Below are 27,850 nucleotides of genomic sequence, written 5' to 3'. Positions count from 1 at the left end.
GGGGCTGACAATTCTGCTTTATTGACAGAAGTTCAGTTGAGACAAAGTTCTTAGCCTCTTCACTTGTGGCATGAGAAAGCACCAAAGCATTTCAAACATCTCATCTGTCGTTTCCACCATAGGAGCAGCACCAAGATTTGTAGAGCTGCATTGCCGTAATTCCTTTTTCACATTTCCAAATTGCTTTCAGGCTAGGCTAAGTCATACACAGCAATATGCAGATAATAGGAATTTCTGCACACATTTCTGTGGAAGTCATTAGCAAGATAATGCTTGATACATGAGCTTTGTCTGTACTCATGCAGTCCTCCCTCTCAGGATTACTAACAATTGTTTGGGAAATACTTTTGTTCACTTTTCTCTCTCACATCTATCTCTGATCCTTTCTATGTTGGATTCCGGTCTATCCTAGTAGGCTCTCAGCTGGCAAAGGAATATTCAAAGGTAGCGATGCCATCTGGCACCCAATTGGATGAGAAAGCAGAACATCTCTAGAATGCTTATTCAGCTCAGAGGCATCTCCTCCCTTGAGGCTCCACATATAAAACAGTCTCAGCCCTCAAATCCCATATCTGCGTGCAAAGATGATCTCTCTTCACTCCTGGCTCTATGTCTTTTGTGGACCAAGCCTCTTTAATGAATCTCATGCACCCCTGGGCAAATAGTATGCACTGACATGAGGAGTTAAGGAGGTGCATCTATTTCCCAGAATTGGAAGCTGAGAGTTTTAAAATTATCAGTGCTGTATGTTGTGTACTGGTATAGGAAGGGCAGACTAGTATTTAGAGCTACACAGTTTGGTATTTGGAGTAAACGCTCATGCACCTGGGTCTCCATGGGCACCATAAATTACGTGCAGACATGCAGGGCACCTCTACAAAAAGCTAGGGACTCAGGACACGAGTTTCCAGAAGCCTAAGAAAAATCTTGAGAAGCCAAGCCAATTTTTTGACCTCCTAGAAGGTGGTCTCAGTTTTGTGACTTCACTCTAGTCTACAGGATATTTAAGGACTGGATCTGGGCGGGAAATTTGTCTTTTGGTCAGAACCCATCAAGTGACCAAAGTAAGATCCGATTGAGAGGTTTGGCTTCTGTTAGTCAGAGTCCCACCAACTGATCATTGTAACTGGAGTTTAGAACTTATAAGCTTGGGGAGGGGATTCATCAATGTGTGCTACTGTTAAGACACAGGCCCAGGACTGTAAACAGTTGGTCTCTATCCAATGAGACCTTGTGTCTAAATAGCACAATTTGTGGTAAAATAACCCATCTTAACAGTAGCACACATTGATTAATTCCCCCCTTGGAATGGGCTAAAATGGGCTTCTTAGCACATAGCAAGCACCAAGCTTTAGTAAAAAAGCCCCTAAATGTATTAAATATTACCAAGATATCCTCAAACTGGGCTTCACTCACAAGAGCCCATTTAATTACTATCAATTTTTCCTGTGCCAAGAAACAATTTGAAAATATCTCTGGAGATTCTGTAAGCCCTTTTAAAAATCTATGCTGCTCAACTCATACTAGGGTTTTACTAAATGTTGCTGGAGGTTTTTAACGCAGGCTGGAAAGGTAAATGCTCCGACACTCATAGGAATTCTATGAGTATCAAGAGCATTTACCTTGCCAGGCTGCGCTAAAAACCTCTAGTGCTGTTAGTAAAAGGAGTCCTCAGACTGGACCATAGAAATATAGAAACATGATGGCAGATAAAGGTCATATGCCCATTCGCAGTAACCATTATCTCTCCCTCTTTCTAAGAGATCCCACATGTCTATCCCATGCCTTCTTGAATTCAGACACAGTCTCTGTCTCCACCACTTCCTCCAGGAGACTGTTCCACACATCTACCACACTGAATTCCACCTAGACAGGTAGGAAAGATGGGCATGATGTGTTTCAGTGCATCAAGGTTATTAAAAATTTGTTTATCTGCTTATCAAATTTCTAAGCGGCTTACATAAAAATAAAAGTTAAAATCAAGGGAGTTCCGATTTTTAGACTAGGACAGCCGTACTTTGAGATACAAAGGGTTAAGGGTAGAATTACAAAAATGCATAGGATTGAGAGACATGTAGGGGAAAAAACAAGGGATGGGAACCTGTCTGCAAAAGAGAGATGTATTCCAATGGAATAAATCGATTATCACCTAATTTGAATGGATTAAAGATAGTCAAAGATCATAGGCATCTTTAAATAAGAAAAAAAGGAAGCAATTCTTGACCTAACGTAGAAATTCACTAGACTTAAAGAGTTTCAACTTTCCTTTCAGGTACGCAGCAAAATGCAATGAAAATACAAGAACAGCCCTTAAATGTTTGGGAAAGCATAACAACTTCCTATATTTATTCAGAATAATACAGTATTGCTTGAATGTCTAATGAAAAATTGAGGATTCAGTGTCCTTTAATATGGGATTTTCTTGAACTCCCAACATTATTGAACGAAGATGATCACTTCTGTCTTTTCATCCACTGGTCTTTCTTCAAAAAAGCTGGTTTTATGTATTCAGCACTTGTAATCCTGGTTTCTCATTATTTCTTGCTGTTGCAAGTTTAAACTGATCTGCTGTATATACTTTAAATTTATTTTGGGCTATTGTGCATAGTCTAAATATATTTTGGATTTTCATTAGGTTCACTGGCCGGAGAGTAAATGTCAATAAGTGTTAAAATAAAAAAAAATTTAAAAAAACAACAAAAACCCCAGAGCACACTGGCAAAGTCTAAGCACTGCTGGACAAGGAACAGCCAACTTAACCTTTAGCAGGCTCAGCACAGTTATTAAGCATGGATCCACCTTCTTATTCTCACCCTTCTATTTTAGAGCATGAAGACACATCTCTGCTATGACAGGACTGAAAGCCTGGGCATGTGCTAATTTATGCAGGTCCTTGCTCAGACACTTCCAAGCTTGTTTTTCCATGGACCAGGTCAGATAAGCTGCACTGCACCAGAAGCCACCAGAGGTGCAATTGTCTTGTATCGGATCAGATGCTGAGAACCCTCTTCCAAATCGACAGTGTACTCCCTGGATGAAAAGAAATGAAGACGTACACATCTCTTGACATAATCACCACTGGTTTATACACTGATCAAAGACTAGTAAAGGAGGCTTTACCTGATAATTTTCTTTTCATTAGTCTTTCACACTATTCCAGACTATTGGGTTAGTTATGTCCATCGATCAGCAGGTGGAAATAGAACACACTTGAAGAGCTGTGAGATATATAGGACTTACCAACACCCCAGCTCCTCAGTATTAACATAAACAAGCAGAGGGAAGACAGAAGCACAAGAGTCTAGCAACCGCATCAACCTTCTTCCAACTTGCTCTTACTATCTACAAAATTTCTCCATTCAGATACATCCTTCTCACTATTCCAGATCAGTGGGATGTTCAAAAGCAGACCCCATTAAGGGAGGGTAACTGGAGCTGCTGCCACAGCACTAATGCCCCTAAACTGATGTTAGAGCACGCTGCCACATCAATTTGGTAATGCTTTATGAAGGAATGGAGAGAAGACCAGGTGGCTGCCTGGTCAATACCTGCTGGCCCCCAAGAGGGCTGCCTCTGCCCAGGATTCCGAGAAACGACTTGATGAAAGAGCCTGTAAGATACCCGGAGGCTATTGCCCCATCATCAAATATGTTGAGGCTACCGCTTCCTTCAAGCACTTTGCTAGCGAGGGCCACCAACCCCTGCTGTTGCTCGCTCCAAAGGGAGAACAACCAATCAGACTTACAAGACTCCAAGTAAGACTCCAAACATCTAAACATCCAGGCTCTCGACCAGTCATCTGACTTCTCTCGCCGAAAGTAGGGCAAGAGGTTAGGGCTCTTCAGCTTGGAAAATAGATGGCTGAGGGGAGATATGATTGAAGTTTACAGAATCCTGAATGGAGTAGAATGGGTAGAAGTGGATCAATTTTTCACTACATCAAAAATTACATACAAAGACTAGGAGACACTTGATGAAGTTACAGGGAAATACTTTTAAAACCAATAGGAGGAAATATTTTTTCACTCAGACAATAGTCAAGCTCTGGAACACATTGCCAGAGGTTGTGGTAAGAGTGGATAGTGTAGCTGGTTTTAATAAAGGTTTGGAAAAATTCCTGGAGGAAAAGTTCATAGTTATTGAGAAAAACATGGGGAAACCACTGCTTGCCCTGGATCAGTAGCATGGAATGTTGCTACTCTTTGGATTTTTGCCAGGTACTAGTGACTTGGATTGGCCACTGTCAGAATGGGCTACTGGGTTTGATGGACCATTAGTCTGATCCAGTAAGGCTATTCTTATGTTGATGAGGGCAGACTCTGCAGCCAAATTCCTCAAATATGAGGGTCATAGTGCTGGCTCCTATCTGCAGGCTTTTCAGCCTCCACGCACATCTTGGCTGCCTCACTGCGGCACCTCATCTCTTCTGACGTGCTCCGCTGACTCTGCCGGAGTCAATACAGAAAGGCCATACAATCACCCCAGCCCTGAATAGGGAAATCCCTCTGCCATCAAGGAAATCCCTGAGATCGGCCATGAATCTGCTACCACTGTGACCCAGAAGAATGAGAAAACTCTTCTTCTGCCGGCTTGGGGGAACCCTCCAACCGCCAGCAAGGGAATCCCCAAGGAAAGCCACAAAGCCACCGCCTCCCAGAATGAAAGAAATTCTTCTTCTGCCAGCCCAGGAAAATGCTCTAGCTATCGGCAAGGTAATCCTCAAAGTATGCAGCAAAGCTGCTATGGCTGTGGCCCAGCAGCAGGGAAACTTTTTCCACTGGCTCAGAGAGTCCCTCTTGCTGCTGGCAAGGGAATCCCAGAAGTTGTAAAGCCGCTACAGCTACAATTGAACCAGGAAATCCTTCCCCAGATGGCTGGGGAAATTCCTCCAATGGCTGGGCAGAGGAACCTGTACAGCCACGCAGACTGGATGCTGGTCTCACTGCCGAGTCTGCACTCTATCTGCCAGAAACCTCAGCAGCCCCTGTTAGCCTGAATATCTTCTTTATCTTTTTTTTTTTAAGAAGCTGCAGAAACCCTGGGCAGAAGAGGTACTGTGCGGGATGAGAGACTGGATCAGGAGGCAGAGGCTGGCACCACCAAATATGCACTCTGAAAGCCTTCTTCAGAGAACTCAACTGGGAACCAGTTCACCATCTGGACCAGGAGCAGCCTATCCAGGCACAGAGCTGAAAACTATGTCCATCCACCTGCTTGGAGACACTTGAAGGGCTGTGAGATTTATAGGACCTACTAACCCCCCAGCTCTTCAGTATTTTCTATCTCCACTTGCTGGTTGATGGATATAACTAACCTACTGATCTGAAATAGTGGGAAGGACACTGGAAAATGACTTTAAAGTTGCATGGTTACAACCATCTCTGCCATCAAGACCTATCTGTGCTCCATCCCATCCTAAGCTTAACCCTTACTGCCCCCTCCATATTCTAAACACTCTATCCCTGGCACTACAAAGGTTAAATAGTTCAAAGTCTAATAGATGTTGGCACTGTAATCTTGAAGTAGGGACTTTAGATCATCTCTTGTTTTATTGTCCCTTTATCTTAGCCTTTCAGAACTCAATTTGGGATCAAGTAAATTGTTTATTGGAAAAGCATGTGGCATTATCTTATGATACAGTACTATTTGGTATGTCTATGAGGAAAAAGAGCCAAATATCATCACATAACAATAAACTTTTATTGATAATGTCAGGAGTTGCCATTCAGCATATCACAAGTAATTGGAAAAATTACAGTAGACTCAATTACAATTTCTGGTGGAACTCATTATGTCACATATATAAAATGGAAAGAGCAATAGCTATACAACAAGGAAGCTATAAGAAATTTAATACAATTTGGGAGCCATTAACTTCTTATTGTAATGAGTAAACACCATTTTCTATTGTAATATATACCGTCTAATGATTGGGGGGAGGGGGAGGTATATTTTACATTTTTCTTATTGGGGAAATAATAGAGGAATGATGGGAGGGGAGGGTGGTAGTTTTATGTATTGTAAGATAAATCAGAAAGATTGTCAAGTGATGTGTTTAATTGTGTTGTTTTATTGTTTGTGCACTTAATGTAAGATTGAAAACGAATAAAGAATTTAGAAAAAGAAAAAAAAAAGTCACCCACCTCTGCTCATCTGTTTCTGGCTCTATAAGGATATTTTCCTGTCTCTCCTTCACACGTAGAAACACAAACGAGTCCAGGTTGGGCAGAGGAACTGGAAAAAAATTGTAGGCACTTACTACAGACCATGGCATACAATAGACAGAAGCAAATCTTCTAGGCATCACACACAATCCTCAGCAGTGTGTGGGTCCTCTCTCTACTGTGGCACAAGATTTTCTTACCAGATTTGAGCAGATCAATGGACTGTAGATTTGGTGGCATGTGCTTCAAGACCACGTTCTTCAGATACATTTCAGTATTTTCTAGGTACCTAAGAAAAGACGACATTTTTTTTCATCAAGAAGAAAGCATTTCTTTCCCATCGACAAGAACTTAAAGACATAGGAGCCAAATATGGTCTTATGTACCCAGCAAGGATGAAAGTGACCTACAACAACCACACATCTTCATATACTGACCCTAATGACTTAGTTGCATTTCTGGAATCTTTAAAAGTGCACTGACATGAATTGATGCAAACAAACTTACTGGTTTCTCAGTTATATTGCAAATATTAATAAGCACACCAATTTTCAATTTATTGATATAGTATGGGTGTGGGGTTCTTTGCTAGCTTTCCTATATGTGTTATATCTTTGTACTCACAGGAGCACCCATAAAAATTTTTAACTCTATGTATGAGAATGTGATCCTTTGCGATGACATTTTTTACTCTTTTTCTTCTACCTTCACGCTCTTTCTTTTACTTTCTGACAGGAGTGTCTTCCTCAAACATTCTCTTTACTATATACACACATTGAACATGTGTAAAATATACTGCAATATATCAAGGTATTTAAAAGATTATGGCTGACTTGCATATTTTTTCTTTTAATGTAAATGGACTAAATCATCCCATTAAAAGGAAAAAGATAACCAACTATATTTTTAATAAGCACCCTGATGTGGTTTTTTTACAAGAGACTCACCTACCTCTCGCTGCTGCCTTAAAATTCCAATTAAAGGGATACTCCTCTCACTTTTATTCTCCTGCGACCCAACGTAAGAAAAATGGAGTTTCAATATTTTTTCATGATAAACTCTCTCCTGTAATACACTCTTCTACGACGGATAAAGATGGAAGATGGTGCTTGGTGCACGCTGCGTTGCACTCAGTAAACTTTGTGTTCCTAAACATATATGCTCCAGTCCTAGATCACCCAGAATTTTTTCAAGATCTTCAGATGGCGTTAGTAGAATACAGTTCTTACTCTTTAATACTTGGAGGCGATTTCAATCAAATTCAAGATATTTATATTGATAGATCATCTTCTTGCAAACCCTCCAAATCCAAGTCATTCACAGCCTTACACGCCCTAAAAGATGCCTTCTCCCTTGCAGATCCATGGCGTTTGTTTAATCCAAAAGGTAGAGAATACTCTCACTATTCACCACCTCATAATACCTACTCAAGAATAGACTTCTTTCTTATATCCTCCTCTCTCATTCAAGACCTTGCAAACAATGTTATTCACCCAATTTCTCTTACAGATCATGCGGCCACCTCCCTACACTTACTTATCTCTGCCCCTCGCAAAGAATCTTCTTCTTGGAGACTAAACAATGCTTTACTCTTAGACTCAGAAATAGCTGACAAAATTCAATCTTTCACTGCTGAATTCTTCGAATTTAACTCCAAAGATCCAGAAATTTGCCCATCCATTGTCTGGGAGGCTTATAAAGTCTCCCTTAGGGGTGAACTTATCAATCTTGCCTCTTGGAAAAAGAAACAATCCATGAAAAAAGAGAAAGAATTAGAATCTTCTATCAAAGAGTTAGAACTACAACATATGTCTACCCACTTACATGATCCATCCATTTTTCAACGTATACAAAATCTTAAATACGAATTTAACACTTTAGTCTCCAGTACGGCTAGACGAGATATTTTTATCTCAACCTCTGGACATTATATGGGAGACAACCTTATGGGACGCCATTTGGCTAGATATCTTAAAACTAAATCCAAACGTCTTCATATCACAGCCATTCAAAACCCATTGGGGCATATGGTTAAAACCCGGTCTCTGATCTCTTCTCAGTTTGAAAACTTCTATACTACTTTATATAAATCTGAATTTTCTGCTTCAGAATCGGAGATAGACTCTTTTCTTGCTTCTCTGATTCATCCGACCTTATCGGACTCTGTGAAACTAAAACTGGACTCTCCCATTACTGTATCTGAAATAGAAGCCGCAATATCATCTATACCTACCGGCAAAGCCCCAGGTCCTGACGGGTTTACCAATGAATTTTTTAAACAGTTTCGCAATCTCCTGGCTCCTCATCTTCTTTCTTACTATGAATTTCTCCACTCTGATCCAGACAAACAATTCAACTTCACTGAGGCCACTATAGTAGTTATTCCCAAACCTGAGAGAGACCCTACCTTGGTTAAAAATTTTCGCCCCATTTCTCTTCTTAATTTAGATTACAAGATCATGGCAAAACTTCTTGCACTGAGACTCAACAAAGTGATCCCCTCTCTTATTCACAAAGATCAAACGGGGTTTATTAAACAAAGGTTTATAGGAGACAATATACGCCTTTTTCATCATATTAATGCCCATGCTAAAACACTCTCAGATCCAGTAATCGGCTTGGCCATAGATGCCGAAAAGGCCTTTGACCGAGTTGAATGGCCTTTTCTATTCCAAATTTTAAAGAGGTACAACTTTGGCCCGTTTTATACAAACTGGATTAAAACCTTATATCATCAACCCACAGCTCGCATTTTAATTAATAACTCCCTCTCCAATAAATTCTCCCTACATAGAGGTACTCGCCAGGGCTGCCCTCTGTCGCCGCTGCTATTTAACTTAGCGTTGGAACCTCTCCTCTCTGCTATCCGACAATGCCCAACAATAACAGGAATTGAAACTACTTATTGTCATATCAAATTAGCAGCATACGCTGATGATGTCCTTCTCTTTATCCGAGATCCTGTTGCTTCCCTTCCCTCACTCGTTAATATTGTCTCTCATTACTCCAAGCTCTCTGGATACTTAGTTAACTGGGAAAAATCAGAAATTTTCCCTCTTAATGATCTCATTTACCCCTCAGACCTCGCCCAATTTCCCTTCACGTGGTCACACGGAGCTGTAAAATACTTGGGAGTGCTAATACATAAAGATCCAACTCAAACTCAAGATCTAAACATATCTAAAATTAAAAGCTTAGTTCATAACACCCTGTCTCGTTGGTCTCCACTCTTTCTTTCATGGTGGGGCAGAATAGCTTCCATCAAAATGACCCTTACTCCTCAGATAAACTACACCCTCTCAATGCTTCCCTCCTTATGCAAGAAGAAATTTTTTCACTGGTTGAATAAGAAAATATCTGACTTTGTGTGGAATAACAAAAAACCTCATATTGCTCTCGATAAACTGAAAGCCTCTAAAATTAATGGGGGTCTGAATGTACCTGATTTTCATTTTTATTATATCGCATCATTGGCCAAATATGGTGCCTACTGGATTACTAACACTAGTACCCAAGATTCACCAACCTGGTTTGACCTGGAACGATTTTTATGTGCACCACTACATGTTTCATGCTTGTTGACGGTGCCAGTACCCAAACTCTTGAGAAAATACTCCTTATTGAGCGCAACGCAGCATGCCCTTCATATACTAGACACAATCGCAAAGATTTCAATTAAAGACAGTCCACTCTTGTCCATTTGGAACAACCCCAAAATCCAAATCAATAGTAAATCTCTTTCATGGAAGAGGTGGCAGCGGGCTGGTTTGTGGTCTCTCCATCAGATAACCACTCTCACTTCGTTTGTTCCCTTTGATACAATTTGCTCTACTTACTCGTTGTCTCCTTCTGCTTACTCACAGTGGCTTTCTCTTACTGAGATGTTATCTTCTATGTCTATACGCTTTGATTATATGACATCCACTCACACTTTGTATCACTGGTCCACATTGGCTATATCAAAAGGTAAAGCGATATCTCTCTTTTATAGTATTCTAAGAGATCACTCTTTTACATTTTCCTCTCATTCCATGAAACATTGGGAACCTATGCTGACAACTTCACTTTCTGATGTTGACTGGGAACTCTTTTGGTCCTCGACAAACCGACCTCTTTTATCATCCAGAGTCTCACAATCAATGTTCTTCATTATGTGGAATGCGGTATGGACACCTTTTCGGATGTGGAAAGCTAACCTAAAACAAGACTCTATATGTTGGAACTGTATGAAAGAAGTTGGGACTCTTGATCACATGCTTTTCCATTGTGCTCAAGTTCGTTCCTTTTGGACGTGCATTTGGGACACCATAAAGTCTATTACCAATTGTTCAGAAGAAATTTCCTTTGACACTATAATTCTCCGATCTCAACACCCTTGTTTTACACAGTCTAACTGTCCTCCTAAACTCATTGATGCAATGTTTGTGACTGCCCTTATGCAAATCTTGAAAAATTGGAAGTCCTCTTCACTACTAAACTATACCTTCTGGTGGAATTCTTTGAGCATGTATCATAAATTTGAATCATATGCTTATGAAAAGAAAAATATAATTCGACTTTCCAAAAATTTGATACAATGTAAATCTCCCTGGAAATTCCTAGACTCATATGTTAAATCTATTTCATAGACACTCCTCTCTTCTTCTTCTTCCTCTTCTTTTTCTTCCTTCAATTTCTCTTTCCTCTTATCCTCTTATCTTTCCTTTTACTAATTTTTCATGAACAGTCCTAGTACTTTAGATCTTTTAAAACGATTCAATTCTACAATGCACAATGTAACTGAATATTAGTTATACTAAATGTTTTGTTTTATATTTTGATACCATGTACTTGAACTGTTTCCTATATTTTTTCAAAAAATCAATAAAAAATATTGAACTCAAAAAAAAAGAAGAGAGCATATGACTTCTAGGATGTCTATGCATTTGCAGAGCAACAGATCCCTCTAGTGATAATGGAAAGGGTCAGATAGCAGTAGTCTAGAGAATGACACAGGGACAAATTTGTCCCCATTGTAACACTGCTACAGAAGCCCCTGTAACTCTATAGAGCCCATGTATTGTAAATTTATTGATAACAAAAGAAGAAAAAAAAAGATTGATTTGATATGAGGACGATGAATAAGTAGGACGATCGATGTGCCGGTAACATGAGTAGGATGAATGATTGTGCCATAATTAGGATGGTCTTAATAAATCTGTATTGTAACACTGCTACAGAAGCCCCTGTAACTCTATAGAGCCCATGTATTGTAACACCTCGCAGAAACTCTTTGTGACTGTATTGTAACAGCTCTGTCCTCATCTGCACAAGTCATGAACACCTTAAAATCATAAGTGTTCAAGGCTTATAGGAATGGGACAGGGACAGAACTCACGGAGACAGGACGGGGATACTGAGATCCTGCAGGGACACAGAGTTATTAAGACCGTCATAATTATGGCACAATCATTCATCCTACTCATGTTACCGGCACATCGACTGTCCTACTTATTTGCATATATTCATATCAAATCAATCTTTTTTTTACTTCTTTTATTATCAATAAATTTTTATTGTAATGAAACCAACATCAAAGCAGTATATACATGGCCATCATACATAAACCAAAAACAACCCACAAGGTCCAAGCCATAATACAAAGCCCATTGCAGACACCCCACATGGGTTAGCGTTACTCATACTGCACAAATAGAGAAAAATAACACATAGCATATTACCCCACAGAACTCATCCATCTCCCCTCCCCCCTCTGTCCTAAGAACAGCCAAGACCCCAACCAAGCTTCCTACCCAAGTAAAATACTAGCCACAACCCCCATCCCCAAACCCACCCCAAGAATCCATTAAGAAACAACCCTAATTTTCCTAAAGAGCAAAGCCCAATTCCGTTGATGTACATCAAAATAACCATGCTGTTTAGCTGTTACACATTCCATATGAAGTAAATAGCCAACCCGGTCCCTCCATTCCCCTTCAGACCAAATCAATCTACCTACCTATATTTACATCTAATATTAGGTTTACTATTGCAGCTAAGTACACTATATTTACATACCTCCTAAGGAACATAACATAAGAACTGCCATCTCCGGATCAGACCCATGGTCCATCGAGTCCGGCGATCCGCACATGCGGAGGCCCAGTCAGGTATACACCTGATGTAGTTTTAGTCACCCATATCCCTCTATGCCTCTCGCAAGGAGATGTGCATCTAATTTGCCTTTGAATCCTAGCACAGTGGATTCCTTAATAACCTCCTTTGGAAGAGCATTCCAGGCGTCTACCACTCGCTGCGTGAAGCAGAACTTCCTGACATTTGTCCTGGACTTGTCCCCCCTTAGCTTCAAACCATGTCCTCTTGTCCGTGTCGCGTTGGACATATAATTTATTTTCCTGCTCTGTTTTATCGACGCCATTCAGCATTTTGAACGTCTCGATCATGTCCCCTCGCAGCCTCCTCTTCTCAAGGGAGAACAGTCCCAGTTTCTTGAGTCATTCCTCATATTCCAAGTTCTCCATACCTCTTATTAGCTTCGTTGCTCGTCTCTGCACCCTCTCCAGCAGTTTTATATCCTTCTTTAGGTTGGGAGACCAATGTTGGACACAGTATTCCAAGTGTGGTCTGACCATTGCTCTATAAAGCGGCATTATGACTTTCTCCAATCTACTCGTGATTCCTTTCTTTATCATGCCTAACATTCTGTTTGCTTTCTTTGCCGCTGCCGCACATTGTGCTGATGGCTTCAGGGTCCTATCTATCAGTACACCCAGGTCCTTTTCTTGTTCGCTCTTACCCAGAGTTGCGCCTGACATTCTATACTCGTGTTCCTTATTCTTACTACCTAAATGCATTACTTTGCATTTCTCCACATTGAACTTCATCTGCCATTGCTCTGCCCATTTCTCTAACTGATACAAGTCACTCTGGAGTTCCTCGCTATCCTCCAGCGATCTGATTGCCCGGCATAGCTTTGTGTCGTCTGCAAACTTAATGATCTCACTGGATATTCCGTCTTCCAGGTCATTGATATAAATATTAAATAGGATCGGCCCAAGTACCGAGCCCTGGGGCACACCACTAGTCACTTTCTCCCAGTCTGAGAACTTCCCATTTATGCCCACTCTCCGCTTTCTGTTTTCCAGCCATTTGCCTATCCACCTTTGTATATCTCCCTCTATTCCATGGCTTTGTAGTTTCCTGAGAAGTCTTTCATGTGGAACTTTGTCGAATGCTTTCTGGAAGTCCAAATATATTATGTCCACCGGCATTCCACTATCAATTTGCTTGTTCACGGTCTCAAAAAATTGAAGTAAATTCGTTAAACATGATTTCCCTTTCCTGAACCCAGGTTGACTGGGTTTCAGCAAGTCGTGTGTATCTAGGTGCCGGACTATGCTATCCTTGATCAGTGCTTCAACCATCTTTCCAGGAACAGACATAAGGCTCACAGGTCTGTAGTTGCCCGGTTCCCCTCTTGATCCTTTTTTGAAAATTGGCGTGACGTTCGCTATCTTCCAGTCATCTGGTATCTGTCCAGTTCTGATTGTCAGATTGGCAAGTTTTTGCAATAGCTCTCCGATTTCAGCCTTCAATTCCTTTAAAACTCTCGGGTGAATTCCATCCGGTCCAGGGGATTTGTCACTTTTAAGTTTGTCGATCTGGTAGTATATCTGGTCCAACTCCACTTCAACTGTGGTGAGGCTGTCTTCTATTACTCCACTAAACACTTTCACTGCTTCTGGTATTTTTGCGGTATCCTCCTCCATAAAGACGGACGCAAAGAAGGAATTTAGTTTGTCTGCAATTTGTTTATCTTCCTTGATGTACCCTTTTCTTCCCTGGTCGTCCAGGGGTCCCACCGCCTCTTTTGCGGGTTTTTTCCCTTTCATGTATCTAAAGAAGGGTTTGAAGTTTTTGGCCTCTTGCGCTATTTTTTCCTCATAGTCCTTTTTGGCATCCCTCACCGCCTTGTGACATTTCTTCTGATCATCTTTATGTTTTTTCCATGCTTCGGTTGTTTTCATGTGTTTCCATTTTTTGAAAGAGTCCTTCTTTTCTTTTATGGCTTCCCTCATCTGTCTGGTAAGCCATGCCGGTTCTCCCTTACCTTTTGTTCTCTCCTCTTTGGAGATCCTCGGAATGTGGAGATTTTGTGCTTCTGTGATAGTATTTTTCAGTAGGGACCATGTCTGGTCTACCTTTTCAAGTTTGTCCACCTTTTTTTTGAGTCGTTGTTTCACCATGGCTCTCATGTGATCGTATTTGCCCTTTTTAAAGTTTAAGGTTTTGGTTAAGGTTTTGGCACATTTTCTATTCACGATGTCAAGCTTAAAGCTGATCACATTGTGATCGCTCGTCCCCAGCGGTACCGTAACTTCTACTTCTTTTGTCGGACCCGTGAGGCCATTTAGTACCAAGTCCAGGGTAGCGTTGCCTCTTGTCGGCTCTTTTACCATTTGTTCCAGGAAGCAATCTCCTAGCGCCTCCAGGAATTTGGCCTCCTTGCCGCAGTTGGAGGTTCCTAGTTTCCAGTCTATCCTCGGGAAATTGAAGTCTCCCAATATTATTACATTGCCCATCTTGCATTCTTGTTTGATTTTGGCCTATTCAACTAAATATAGTCTATATACATGTATCTGTATTGTGTTTGTTTATCTTTGAAGTATTATACTCCTTGGAGTCTAGTTTTCTGGGCTTCAGCACTTGGTTCTTAAGGAGGTGGAACATTCTAGTGTATCTATTTCCTCTCCAGAAGAAACACTGTGTTCTGCTCTTGTTTTGGTGGGGATCCCAGATCTCTAAACTCTGTCTCAAACTGAAATCCTGCAATTGCATCCTGGATCCTTTCCCTTCCTATCTTTACGAAAACATTCCCGCGTAGGCCATCTCCTCCCTTACCAGCCTTATAAACAAAGCATCACTATCGGGCTTGTTCTCCACAGAAATGGGACACATTGCCTTGTCCCCTCTTCTGAAAAAAGCCGATCTCGACCCTTCCTTACCATCTAACTACCACCCCATAGCCTCTCCTAACTAAACTGCTAGAGGCCATAGTCGCCACCCAGCTCTCTTCTTACTAGAGAGATTCTCCATCCTCCATCCCTACCAATATGGCTTCAGACCCAGCTTCAGCATCGAATCCCACCTAGTTTCCTTAATTTCTAAGGTGCAACAACTACATTCTCGTAACAAATCCGCTGTCCTATTACAATTCGATCTCTCTGCAGCTTTCGATGCTGTCCACCACGACATACTACTTTATCAACTTTCCGAGACAGGAATTGACTCCACCGTCCTAAAGTGGTTCTCAAACTTCCTACGCTCTCGCTCCTACACTGTCAACACAAATGGCTCCATGTCCGTTCCTTGGACACCATCTTGTGGTGTCCCTCAGGGATCACCCCTATCCCCTATTCTCTTTAACATCTATGTGTCCTCCTTGAAACTCCTCCAATTATCCCCCCTTGAAACAATCTACACATACGCTGATGACATCCTTCTCCTCCTTGAGACAGACCAGAACCTCACCAACCTCCAAGAGAACATTACAGCTTGCATAATGAGACTCCATTCCTGGTTCTTTTCAATACAGATGAAATTGAATGAATCAAAAACAAAATTACTCTGGCTCGGCCCAAAATTAGAACACCTGCCCACCCTCTTCGCACTACCCTCAGGCGCTGCACTGCAGCTTGAGTTCTCAAGCAAGGTCCTTGGCATCATTATTGATTCTTCTCTCTCCCTCAATGACCACCTCAACTCCTTGGCTAAATCATGCTTTTTCAGCCTCCACATGCTGAGAAAAGTAAGATCCTATTTTCGCCAACAGCATTTCGCTGTCCTTGTCCAATGCATCATCCTCTCCAAACTAGACTACTGCAATGCCATCTACTTAAGCCTATCAAAAAAAGTCTTCAAAGACTCCAGCTAATCCAGAATACTGCAGCCAAGTTGATTTTTGCAAAACGCAAGTCTGACCATCTCTCCCCACTCCTAGCCAAACTTCACTGGCTCCCAGTGATTTCCAGAATCCATTTCAAATGCTCCTGCCTGGCTTTTAAGATCATTCACGGCGTCCTTCCTCCCTTAATCCCACTATCTTATAACATCTTGAGTCCTGACTCTACCAGACCTGCCCAAAGGTATAAATTATCCTTCCCCTCTCTACACGGTATTCGCTATGCAGGCAAACTGGGAAAATCCCTTCTCTTCAGAATCACAGGTCTTTGGAACGACCTTACTACCCCGCTGCGGAACCTGGGCTCCCTCCAATTATTCCGCAAGCAACTGAAAACCTGGCTTTTCACTAAAATGTAATTCTATCCCCCCTTACTCTTCTCTTCTATATATAAGTTCACGTAAACCTTTTTTTTTTCCTTCTCTTCCTATATTTTAAGTTCTTGTAAACCGTGCCGAGCTCCACAACCGTGGAGATGATGTGGTATATAAACTTAAGGTTTAGTTTAGTTTAGGAGAATGCTGGTTCCTCTGGAGCTCTTTGCTGGTCTCAAAGGTTCTGTTCTCCTGGTCAGTAGGATCCCTTGTTACATGCTATCTCTGGAGATTGCCCTGATTGCCCTACCCTAAATCCGGCATTGGGTCTGGCCCTGTAAGGGTATGCTTGCAATTATGGTGGAAGCCAAAGACTAAATATAGGACTGGGCAGTTATAATACAGAAATCACGCTGGGTATATGCAGAAAATGCACTGAGGAAATTAATTAGTGTGTACAGAGGCTGCACTTAGGAGGTATTTACAGAACTGGAATTCTTTAGGTGACACTGAGTAGGAGTTGATTCCTGCGTTCTTCCAGGCCTGACCAGTTTATCATAGATAGAATGATGCGTCAGCTGCTATGGCAGGATCCCAGAGATGTATACAGTTTGCCCCTTACTCACTCTTTAGCAAATGTGAACTCTTCAGGAGATAGATCAGAAGGATCCTCTTTTGCTCGTAATTTCTCCTTCTCAACAACATGAGGGAAAAATTTCTCAATCTATCAAGAGAAAGGAAAAAGCTAAAGGATTAGTGTAGCAAGCATGACCCCACCAACTACTTCCTGCCAGAATCTCAAAATTCAGCAGTCAAACTTCCCAGTCCCCATGATAGAGAAAGTAAACCAACAGAGGCCAATCTCGAGTGGGATGGGAAGTAGATAATTTTAAAAGTCTAATGTAGACAGTTTCAGATTATCCTTAAGAGAATCAGCAGTGGCTATGTTGAAAGCATCAAAGGTGGCTCTAACTATGTACTCTCTGGTTGCAAGCAAGTTCTTTTTTTTTTTTTTTTTTTTAATCTTTATTCATTTTCAAATCAAACAATAAGTGCATAAAAATAATTCCAATATAGCACTTTAATTATCTAACATATGAACTATAATAATGTAAAATTCCCCCCCTCCCCCCCTTCATCCCATGCTCAATTAAAGCAAGTTCTTAATCTGATGTTGAAATTACTTTAGTTGGTCTAAGGCAGGGGTCTCCAAAGTATAGCCCACGGAAGAATTGTGCGAAAATGTGCCAATTGGACTAATTTTCCAATGAGAATCCGCAAAAAACACGGGGTGTTGATAGATTTGAAATGCATTCATTAAAATTGTGTTCAAAATATATTGATATTCCATATTATGCTAATATTATTCACAACTTTATTTAGTACTGAATTGTAATTGTATACTTCTTGGTATTTCTTCGTACTTGTTCAGCCTCGATCAACAGTGTCAATTCGCGGCATTGTAGGTAGCTCTGGCACTGTGACTAATCTTTAAATTGAATCTGGAAGTTCGTTACTAGACATTAGGGTTAATTGTCCATAGGAATACTTGCAGTGGTGCAGTGTAATACTCAATTTGTAATTGCATAGATTTATATTTAAAGGTGCATATTCACTTATTCACTTGTACGGAGTTCTCATGATTTTAATAATTTCATAATTATTTATAAATTTATTATCTTTTACAGTTTTAACATGGATGGGAAAAAGAAAAGTTGATCATGAATGGTATGTGTTTAATGAAGAATGGCTTCAAAAAGCCCAAAAAATTCACGAATAAAAATAGAAACTAAACAAAAAGGAATTGGCAAAAGCTTTAAACTCCCGATGAGAATAGACATCAGCGTCCAATCTAGTGAAAAAAATATATTAACAATAAAGACAAAGGGACCTCAGTACGAGCTCAGTCAACATTTCGATTCATTTTTGGCTTATTGATCACTAGCACCAGACCAATAGGGTCTAAATAAATGGTACATGGACGAAACCGTGTGAGACAATCGCGCACCGACAAACCCGCTGAGACTATCGTGCGCAGGACGTCAGCGCACTGGATTTAAACACTATTTTAAAGCGCTCTGAGGTGGTGTGTGGGGAAGGAACCTCCCCACTTTACTTAGAAATGTTGGCGCTCCCGTTGGGGGTGGTGGTGGTGGAACCCCCCCATTACAGATGAAACAGCCTTTTCCCCTGTTTTTTAGGTAACAATTACTGTTTTCTCTGTAATGGGTTCCACCCCCCCAACAAGAGCGCCATTTCTAAGTAAAGTGGAGGGGTTCCCCCTTCCCTCCCACAACCTCGGAGTGCTTTAAAATAGTGTTTAAATCCAGCACGCTGACATTCTGCACGCAATTGTCTTGGCGGGTTTGTCCGCGCGCGATTGTTTCACACGCTTTTAACTGGATACGAAATAAACACTGCCCCGTACATCTCAATGTCCCAAAATAATTTTTTCAAAAGTAAATATAAGTGCTAATAAATACAAAAACGCTGAGTGTAAATTCAAAACGGAAGCAAAAAGACAGAGAAGCGCTTTAAAACCGCCTAGAAAGGTTTCAATAACAATCAAAAATAATAATAATGAAAAAATACAAAAATCACTGTCTATACTAGAAGCAATGTTGCTAAGATATAGTTCAACTTAGCTGAGTCCCATTGGGTTCAGATTGTCGCTGTATCTCCATTCAACAGGGTCCCATTTCGCAAGTAACAGCTTGGCACAATCACACTGGAGCTGAAGGCAGATCACACTGCCTTCAGCTCCAGTATGACTGTGTCAAGCTGTTACTTGCAGGACTTATTGCTTTCCATCTTCATTGAGCGGACTGGCTGCTTTTTCGTCTCTCGAGCATTTCATCCCTACTCCTGACGAAGATTCCGAAACAGGGCCCTGTCGAGTGGAGATAGAGTGACGATCTGAACCTGATGGGACTCAGCTAAGTTGTTATTGAAACCTTCTTTCTGGGGGGTTTAAAGCGCTTCTCAGTCTTTTTGCTTCCGTTTTGAATTTACACTCATCGTTTTTGTGTTTATTAGCACTTATATTTACTATATCCCTTACCTCATAACAATAGGGAAAACGTGAAGAAGGGCCAAGGCAAGCAATTACATTGTTGGAAATAAACAAATCCCATATTAAACAAATAGTAAAACCTATTACAAAAAAACAGGTTAACGTCATGAGAATCTGAGAAATGCATTTTTGTTTCTTAAAGAAAAGGTTAAACACAACATAGGAGAGCTATAGGGATGTGAAAGCAGATCTGGGTATATTACCTTCAGAAGCCGGCATCTAAGGTAGCTGCTGAGCACATATCGGATACGCTCTATCTCCATGCGATGGATGCTCACTTTCAGGTCTCCTTTCTTAGCTCTCTGCAAATTTTCTTCCTAGTCACAAAAATAAAGTTATGTTCAAAACAGGAACGCTCTGTTCCTGACTTCTGCCAGATATGCCGTGTCTCACCGTAATCTGCCCATGGTGTTGTCAACTGCAACCTGCCCTATCATCTTCCCCCAGTCTGCAAACTGTTATCCATCCTTTGCACTCACTGTGAACCTCTTCCTGCATATCTGGGCACTATCACATGCACATTCATGAGTTTCTCTTAATTTTTTGCTTTATATTCCTTTTTTTTCTTTATATTCCAATGGCCACTCTAGTTTAAACACAGATAAATCATGATCAGCTACACCTCTGTGTCCCTCTTCTCCCAATTATTGGTTGCTATAATACTTTACCATGTGACTTAGTTGTTCTATGACACATTCCACAATTTCTGATTTACTCTCCAATAGATCTGGAGCAAACTTTTCATTCAGCCATGCCTACAGGATAGAAAAGTAGAAAACAATTCATGAATTTCCATCAGTTATAAGAGAAGAATACAAATACCCATATTTTTCACTCCATAAGACGCACCCTCGATTTAGAGGAGGAAAACAAGAAAAATACCATCTGAACCAAATTCTCCCTGCCAGGCTCTGCACCCAAACCCACACTCCTTTCCAAGCTCTGCACCCTGTCCCCCTTCCCTGCCAGGCTGTATACCCTGTCCCCCCCCCCCCCTCTGGTGGTCTAGTGGTAGGTCGGGACAGGGCACAGAGGAGGCAGGCCTAGTGGCAAGCAAGCAGGGACAGGGCAGGGAGGTGCAGCCCCCCCCCCCCCCGGGTACCTTTTTAAAATCCTGGCAGGGCCCCCTTTTTGTACTCCCGGCACTTCCCTCACTGGACGGCTACGGCAGCGAGAGGCAGAGCAGTGAACAAGGCAGGTGCAACATTTCGCACGCCTGCCTGGTCCTGCACCACTAAATGAATGGCTGCCGTCAGTTCTTGCGAGTCGCCACGCTATATACATCACATAAAGGCATCTACAAATACTGTAAATGTGTCTTTAGCTGTTTTTTAAACCACATATGATTTTCACACAATAGAAGAGAGAGAGTCCTTGCTAAAAAAAAATTACTTTCTAGTCAAGAGACAAACTAGACAAGAAGGTGCATCAAAACACAGTGCTCAGGTAGGGGAACTACAGAGGGAATGTTCCGCCAAGCAAATGCCAAAGGAGGAGGAGGAGGATGGAGAAAGGGGAAGTAAATGTCCAACAAAGTGTGCCTCCAAACCCCCAGCTAAGGACTCACCTTCCCGATCTTCAACAGCATCATTGGTACTGCTCTGCTGCAGCCTAGGAGGGAGAAGAGAGGGGGGGGGGGGCAGCCCCTAGGCACCCTTGGCCAGGCGGAGAGGGAGCTGACACAGAGAAGTTTTTGAAGAGGTTACCAACGAGACCGTTTCATGTGCCCTTTCCCCTGTGATGTCAACCATGGCCGCTCATGTTCATCGTCTACCCACCCCTCCCTAAACACCCCACTCACTCATATTCTTCTTTTTGAGGTTCTCCCTGGGCATGGAGACATTACCAGTCATGCCACAGGACCACCCCATACTGAGCAACAGATACTCTGCTGAGCTCTTGACTCCCGCGCCATAGTGTCCAACTTCTTTTCGATTTGGGTGGCTTTCCGCTGCGCATGCCTGGCAGATGCTTCCCAATTTGTTTGGTGAAGAGAGGCGGAGGGGAGGCATTGCCGGACATGCAAAGGACCGTTCAAACAAGGCGGAGGGATTTGTGGGCTCCTGTGGTCAGAGCTGCTGTAGCCGGTGCTGTCCCGTCGACTGGATTTTGGGGGGTAGTTGTGGTTTCACTGTTTGACAGGTGCTGTTCCGGACTGTCTGTCTGGAATTCACAGCCGGGCGCTCGCTTGACTTGGCCAGGCAGAGAGCCAAGCTGAAGGACGCTAGGGAGAACATTGGGGGGGAGTACAAAAAGGTACCGGGGGGGCGGGGTGTGTTTTGTGGTATTCGCTCCATAAGACCCACTCTTATTTCCACCCACTTTTTTGGGAAAAAAAGCGAGTCTTATGGCGTGAAAAATACGTTATATAAGGAACTTATATACATATTCTGCAGTGTAATTTAATGGGAGTAATTTTATAAACTTCTTTTTATGTGTAAAACCAGGTATGCTCTTCAATGGAATTTGATGGAGCACAGGTGGCGTCACAAACTACAAGTGTTTAGTCACAAAATATACGTGATCCTCTACTAGTGAAAATGTTCATAGCTTCAATCTCTTTCCAGTTTATCCCTAGTATTTTATGTTCAAATGTATTTTATTGAGCTCAATGGAAAGAAGTACAAAAGCATAGACAAATACAGAAAGCAAGCTCACATTTTGTCAGTGGAAAACACGGTATTAAACCACCTCCCCCACCCACACAATCCCCCGATCAACAGAATGAGCACAAGGTAAACACAAGTTGCCACTCCCCCAACCCCTCCCAACCCACCCCACCCCAATCCCCAGTCCTCCATCAATCCCAACCCAAAACATCCAATCAGGAAAAAAAGAGAAAGTCAATTTATGCAAAGCAAACAACAAGTGTAGAGATCAGTCCAAAGCAACAAGTCAGCAGTTCAGGAGGCGGCTATGGGCCACCGGAGTCATAGTGTTCCAAAAGGGCTCCCAGGTATGCTGAAAAGTCCGGCCTAGCAGAGAAGAAAAGTCAGAAATGTCTCTCCGTTCCCACAGCAAAAGGGTGATCACATCGCCAGAGGCAATAGTCAGGTCCCTCCACTTCCAGCCACTTTAGCAAAATACACTTGAGAGCTACCACCACAGTCCACCGGAGAAATGCAGCAGTCCCTGGTCTGCGAGGAGTAAAATGAATAGGGACACCAAACAGTAACAGAGGGGAACGTTGAATAACAACATTCCAAATACGTTCAACAAAAAGAAAAATAGCTTCCCAAAAAGACTGAATAATAGGACAAGTCCAGAACATATGCCCCAAACCAGCATCAGGGGCATCACAGCAAGGACAGGCAGAAGAGGCTCTGAACCCCGAAAGATATATACAAGTGTAAAACCAATTTATAATGTTGTTCCCAAAATGTAACATATTTGCGAAAAACAGGCAATTTGCGTACAGCACAAAGAATAACATCATCAGGCAATAATACAGAAAGATCCCGAGCCCAAGCGTCCTGCAATCTAACATGATCAAGTAAGGGGGGACTCATCCTTCAAATGTCTATGGTGAAATTTGAGAGGAACAGGGAGCTGAGATCCAAGGGTAAAAGCCGTGGATAAAAGCTCCTGGCAAGAGGCCATTAAATGGTCAGATGGCAAAGAGGCAACATAATGATGAATTTGCATATAAGCAAAGCCATCAGTTCAAGGGAGGCCAAGTTCGTGACATAACATATCAAAAGACTTAATCTTCCCTACATCGTCTACCAATTGGAACAAATAATGAATCCCCCCCCCCCACTCCCCGACGAACAAAACTAGCCCCATCCACCCCTGGTAAAAAAATTCCCATTAAAGTGTAAAGGCAAGAATGGGGAAATAGTAGAACTAAGAGAGTGAAACTTACAAACCCACTGCCAAGCCTTCCGCAAGGGGTAGTGTAGGACCCTAAGAGGAAGAGGCGCAGGTTGAGCTAAGGGCACAGAGTGAAGATAAGCACTAAAGTGAGTCGTAGTGAAACAGGAAAGCTCCAAAGAGGTATTAGTAAAATAGTCAGTTCCCCGAAAAAAATAATTAATGTGACGCATGCCACAGTCTACCGTCAAATGGCGAAGATTCAGCAAGCCTAAACCCCCCTTATACCACGGAGACGCCGCCAGACAATAAGACAAGCAAGAACATAAGAACATAAGCGTTGCCTCTGCCGGGTCAGACCAGGGGTCCATCGTGCCCGGCAGTCCGCTCCCGCGGCGGCCCCCCAGGTCCATGACCTGAAAGTGTTCCCTACCTAACCTAAAATATCCATACCCTATTCGCTCAATGTCCTGTAAGGTAAACCTCTATCTGTACCCTGTTATCCCCTTCGCTTCCAGGAAGTCATCCAGTCCCTTTTTGAACCCCAGAATTGTACTCTGTCCTATCACCTCTCCGGGAAGTGCGTTCCAGGTGTCCACCACCCTCTGAGTGAAGAAGAACCTCCTTGCATTCGTTATGAATCTGTCTCCTCTCAGTTTTTCTGAATGACCTCTTGTTTTAGTTGTCCCTGCTAGTCTAAAGAATCTGTCCCTCTCCACCTTCTCTATGCCTTTCATGATTTTATAAGTTTCTATCATGTCCCCTCTCAGTCTCCGCTTCTCCAGGGTAAAGAGCCCCAGCCTGTCCAACCGTTCGGCATATGAAAGGTTCTCCATACCCTTTATCATCCTCGTTGCCCTCCTCTGGACCCTCTCGAGTATTGCCATGTCCTTCTTGAGGTATGGCGACCAGTATTGGACGCAGTATTCCAGATGTGGGCGCACCATTGCTCGATACAGTGGCAGGATAACTTCTTTTGTTCTGGTAGTGATACCTTTCTTGATAATGCCCAACATTCTGTTCGCTTTTTTTGAGGCCGCTGCACATTGTGCCGCCTGCTTCATTGTGTTATCCACCAATACCCCCAGATCTTTTTCTTGGCTGCTTTCCCCGAGTACCCTCCCTCCCATCGTATAGCTGTACATGGAGTTCCCCTTCCCTATGTGCAAGACCTTACATTTCTCCACATTGAAGCTCATCTGCCATTTTTTTGCCCACTCACTCAGTTTGTTCAGGTCGCTCTGCAGTTCTTTGCATTCCTCAACAGTTCTGGCCCTGCTGGAGAGTTTTGTGTCATCCGCGAACTTGATAACTTCGCACTTTGTCCCCGTTTCTAGATCATTAATAAATATATTGAACAGCAATGGTCCCAGCACTGACCCTTGCGGAACACCACTTGTGACCCCTATCCAGTCAGAGTAGTGCCCCTTTACTCCCACCCTCTGTTTTCTGTCCGCCAGCCAATTTTTGATCCATCTGTACACGTTCCCTTCCACCCCGTGACTCCACAGTTTCTTCAGTAAGCGTTCATGGGGCACCTTGTCGAAGGCTTTTTGGAAATCTAGATATATAATGTCTACTGGGTCACCTTGGTCCAATTGCTTACTTATCCCCTCAAAGAAATGCAGTAGATTTGTCTGGCATGATCGGCCTTTACAGAAACCATGCTGGCTTGATCTCATCAGATTATTTTTTTCTATATGCTCATTGATACCTTCCCTGATCATTGATTCGACCATCTTCCCCGGAACAGAGGTTAAGCTCACCGGTCTGTAGTTTCCCGGGTCGCCTTTCGATCCTTTTTTGAAGATCGGTGTAACATTCGCTATCTTCCAGTCCTCCGGGATTACCCCTGTTCTCAAGGACAGGTTGCAAATATGCTGCAGTAACTCTGCTGTTTCATCTCTGAGCTCTTTCAGTATTCTCGGGTGGATCCCGTCTGGGCCCGGAGCTTTGTCCGTTCTTAATCTATCTATCTATCGTTTACCTGCCCAGAGAAACCGCTGAACTAAGCGTTCCAATCTCTTCTCATCCTTAGAGGTCAAGTAAAGTGTGAGGACCTGAAAAACGTACAACTAACACGAAACAATAAGCATATTATAAAGACTCACTCTACCCATAAGCGATAACGGCAGCCCTATCCATAACTGTAAACGAGTGATAAGAGCGTTAAACAACGGCTCGACATTTAAGGAATATAAACATGAGAGGTCTCACAGAATAAGGACCCCCAGATATTTTAGTTCAGGCTCTACACATCGAAGAGGGAAAGGACCCTTCCAAGCCGTACCCTTCCAAGCTGGACAAGAGGGAAGGGCATCCGACTTATCTAGATTGAGTGATAGGCCAGAATAAAACCCATACTCGGAGAGGAGATCCAACGCAGCGGGTAAGGAAACCTCAGGGCGAGTGAGAATAAGAAACATATCATCTGCAAAAGCCAAGGTCTTCAGGTCTACTCCCGCGATGTGAAGGCCCTGGACATCCTCAAAAGATGTAAAGTGCAGAGCAACGGTTCCAAAGAAAGGAGAAAAAGTAAAGGAGAAAGAGGGTAGCCCTGTCTGGTGCCCCGAAGAATAGGAAAAGAGTCCATACGGGTGCCATTGACAAACAAAAACGCTCGAGGAGCAGAATACAATGAGCGATCGCTCAAAGAAAGAACTTGCGGAGCCCAACATACTCCAAGGTACAGAACAAGGACCAGTGCACACTATCAAATGCTTTAGAAGCATCCAAACTAACAAATAAAGCAGGACTCTGATTGTGTTGACAATGGGCAAGCGCAAAAAGGACCTTCCTCAAATTACAAACCGATTGACGGCCATCCCTAGTATTTTATAAAGACATGTGGTTATCTGGGTACTTATGTCTCTTTGTAATATACATTCCTTCTTAACCTAGGCAACCTACATATAGCACAGTTACTTACCATAACAGGTGTTATCCAAGGACAGCAGGAAGATATTCTCACTTGTGGGCGACATCATCCACGGAGCCCTGGTACGGACAGCTTTAAAAGTGCTTGGCCACTTCAAGCCTTTAGAAACTTCGCGACTGCCCGCACAGCACATACGCAAGTGCCTTTCCACATGACATAGGCTTGCGGTTCATCAGTTTCATAAGCAAGCTAAAAAGCCATCCAGGGGAGGTGGGTGGGTTGTAAGAATATCTGCCTGCAGTCCCTGGATAACATCTGTTACGGTAAGTAACAAAATTTATTCTCTTAATGGCCAACACTCCCTCCATCCCATTGTAGTAAGCTAGGGAGTTCCACATGTGAGAATATGCTGTCTGCTTGTCCTGGGATAAAGCACAGTTAACACTGCTTGCCTCAAATGACCATCCCATCTGGAATAAATTTCCAGACAGCAGTGAGATGTGAATGTGTAAACTGAGGATAAAGTAGCAGCTTTACAGATTTTGTCCATGGGAGTGGAACATAAGAAAGCAACAGAAGCTGCCAAAGTTCGAATCTTAAGTGCTGTTACATAACTCCCGAGCTGCAGCCTAGCCTAAGCATAGCAGAAGGTAAAATTTGCCGATAACCATGTGGAATTAGGTCTCTTGGTTACAGGCCAGTCCAAACGATTAGGAACTAAGGAGATGAACAATTGAGGAGATGTTCTATGTGACTGAGGCCTTTGTTTGTAATAAGCCAAAGCTCATTTGAAGTCCAAAGTATGAACAGCTGTTTCTCTAGGGTGAGTGAAGCTTGGTAAAGAATACTGGAAGCACAATTGATTGATTCAAATGAAATTCCATGAGTACTATCGGTAGGAATTTTGGATGGGTGCGGAGCACTACTTTATCATGGTGGAAAACTATAAAACATGGGTCCGCCACCAGCGCTTGAAGATCGCTCAGTCGCTGAGTGGAAACAATGGAGATGAGAAATACCACTGTCCAAGTGAGATATATAAGATGAGCCGAAGACATTGGATCAAAAGGAAACTACATCAGTATAGAGAGAACAACATTAAGATCCCAAACCACTGGAGGTGGTTTGATATTAAAGAGTCCTTTCATGAATCTGGAAACAAGAGGATGAGCAGTCAGAGGTTGACTAGCCCATGAAAAGCAGTGATAGCACTAAGATTAACTCTGACTGAAATGGAGAAAGTATGGAGGAGGATAAAGCATCTTAATAGTGAAGAGTACACCACACTGAAAACAGTGTCTGTTTCTGTTGATAACACTGCAGTGTATAAGGTTTTCTGGATGCATCCACAATGACTCGGACAGGATCAGAAAGATCAGTGTCAGTGAGGTCATCCTGAGAGGTGCCAAGCAGTCAGGTGCAACGAATGAAGATTGGGATGTAAAAGAGACCTTTGACTCTGTGTGAGATTGAGCTTGACTAGCATCTTGAGATTGAGAAAAATTGGTAGAACCGCATAAAGGAATTTGTGTATTCAATCCAGGAGAAAAGCATTTGCTTCTAGATCAGGGGTGACAAAGTCCCTCCTCAAGGGCTGCAATCCAGTCAGGTTTTCAGGATTTTCCCAATGAATATGCATGAGATCTA

General features: G+C 42.4%; 1 protein-coding gene across 1 annotated transcript in view; it reads right to left on the bottom strand.

Annotated features, from left to right (window-relative positions):
• Positions 1 to 2,316: 2,316 nt before the first annotated feature.
• The window catches only part of GINS4 (GINS complex subunit 4), a 48,016-nt gene continuing 22,482 nt past the window's right edge, over positions 2,317 to 27,850 (bottom strand). The window contains exons 3-8 of the mRNA XM_033948581.1: positions 20,181 to 20,267; positions 19,716 to 19,829; positions 17,066 to 17,163; positions 6,365 to 6,453; positions 6,144 to 6,234; positions 2,317 to 3,030 (exon numbers count right to left, since the gene is read on the bottom strand). Coding sequence (XP_033804472.1) covers positions 2,934 to 3,030; positions 6,144 to 6,234; positions 6,365 to 6,453; positions 17,066 to 17,163; positions 19,716 to 19,829; positions 20,181 to 20,267 — 576 coding nt within the window. The 3' untranslated portion in view covers positions 2,317 to 2,933. The remainder of the gene's footprint in view (positions 3,031 to 6,143; positions 6,235 to 6,364; positions 6,454 to 17,065; positions 17,164 to 19,715; positions 19,830 to 20,180; positions 20,268 to 27,850) is intronic.

Source organism: Geotrypetes seraphini, chromosome 6, assembly GCF_902459505.1.
Source record: "Geotrypetes seraphini chromosome 6, aGeoSer1.1, whole genome shotgun sequence".
Classification (NCBI taxonomy): Eukaryota; Metazoa; Chordata; class Amphibia; order Gymnophiona; family Dermophiidae; genus Geotrypetes; species Geotrypetes seraphini.
The sequence above is the reverse complement of the archived record's forward strand: the minus strand, read 5'-3'. Positions and strand labels throughout refer to the sequence as shown.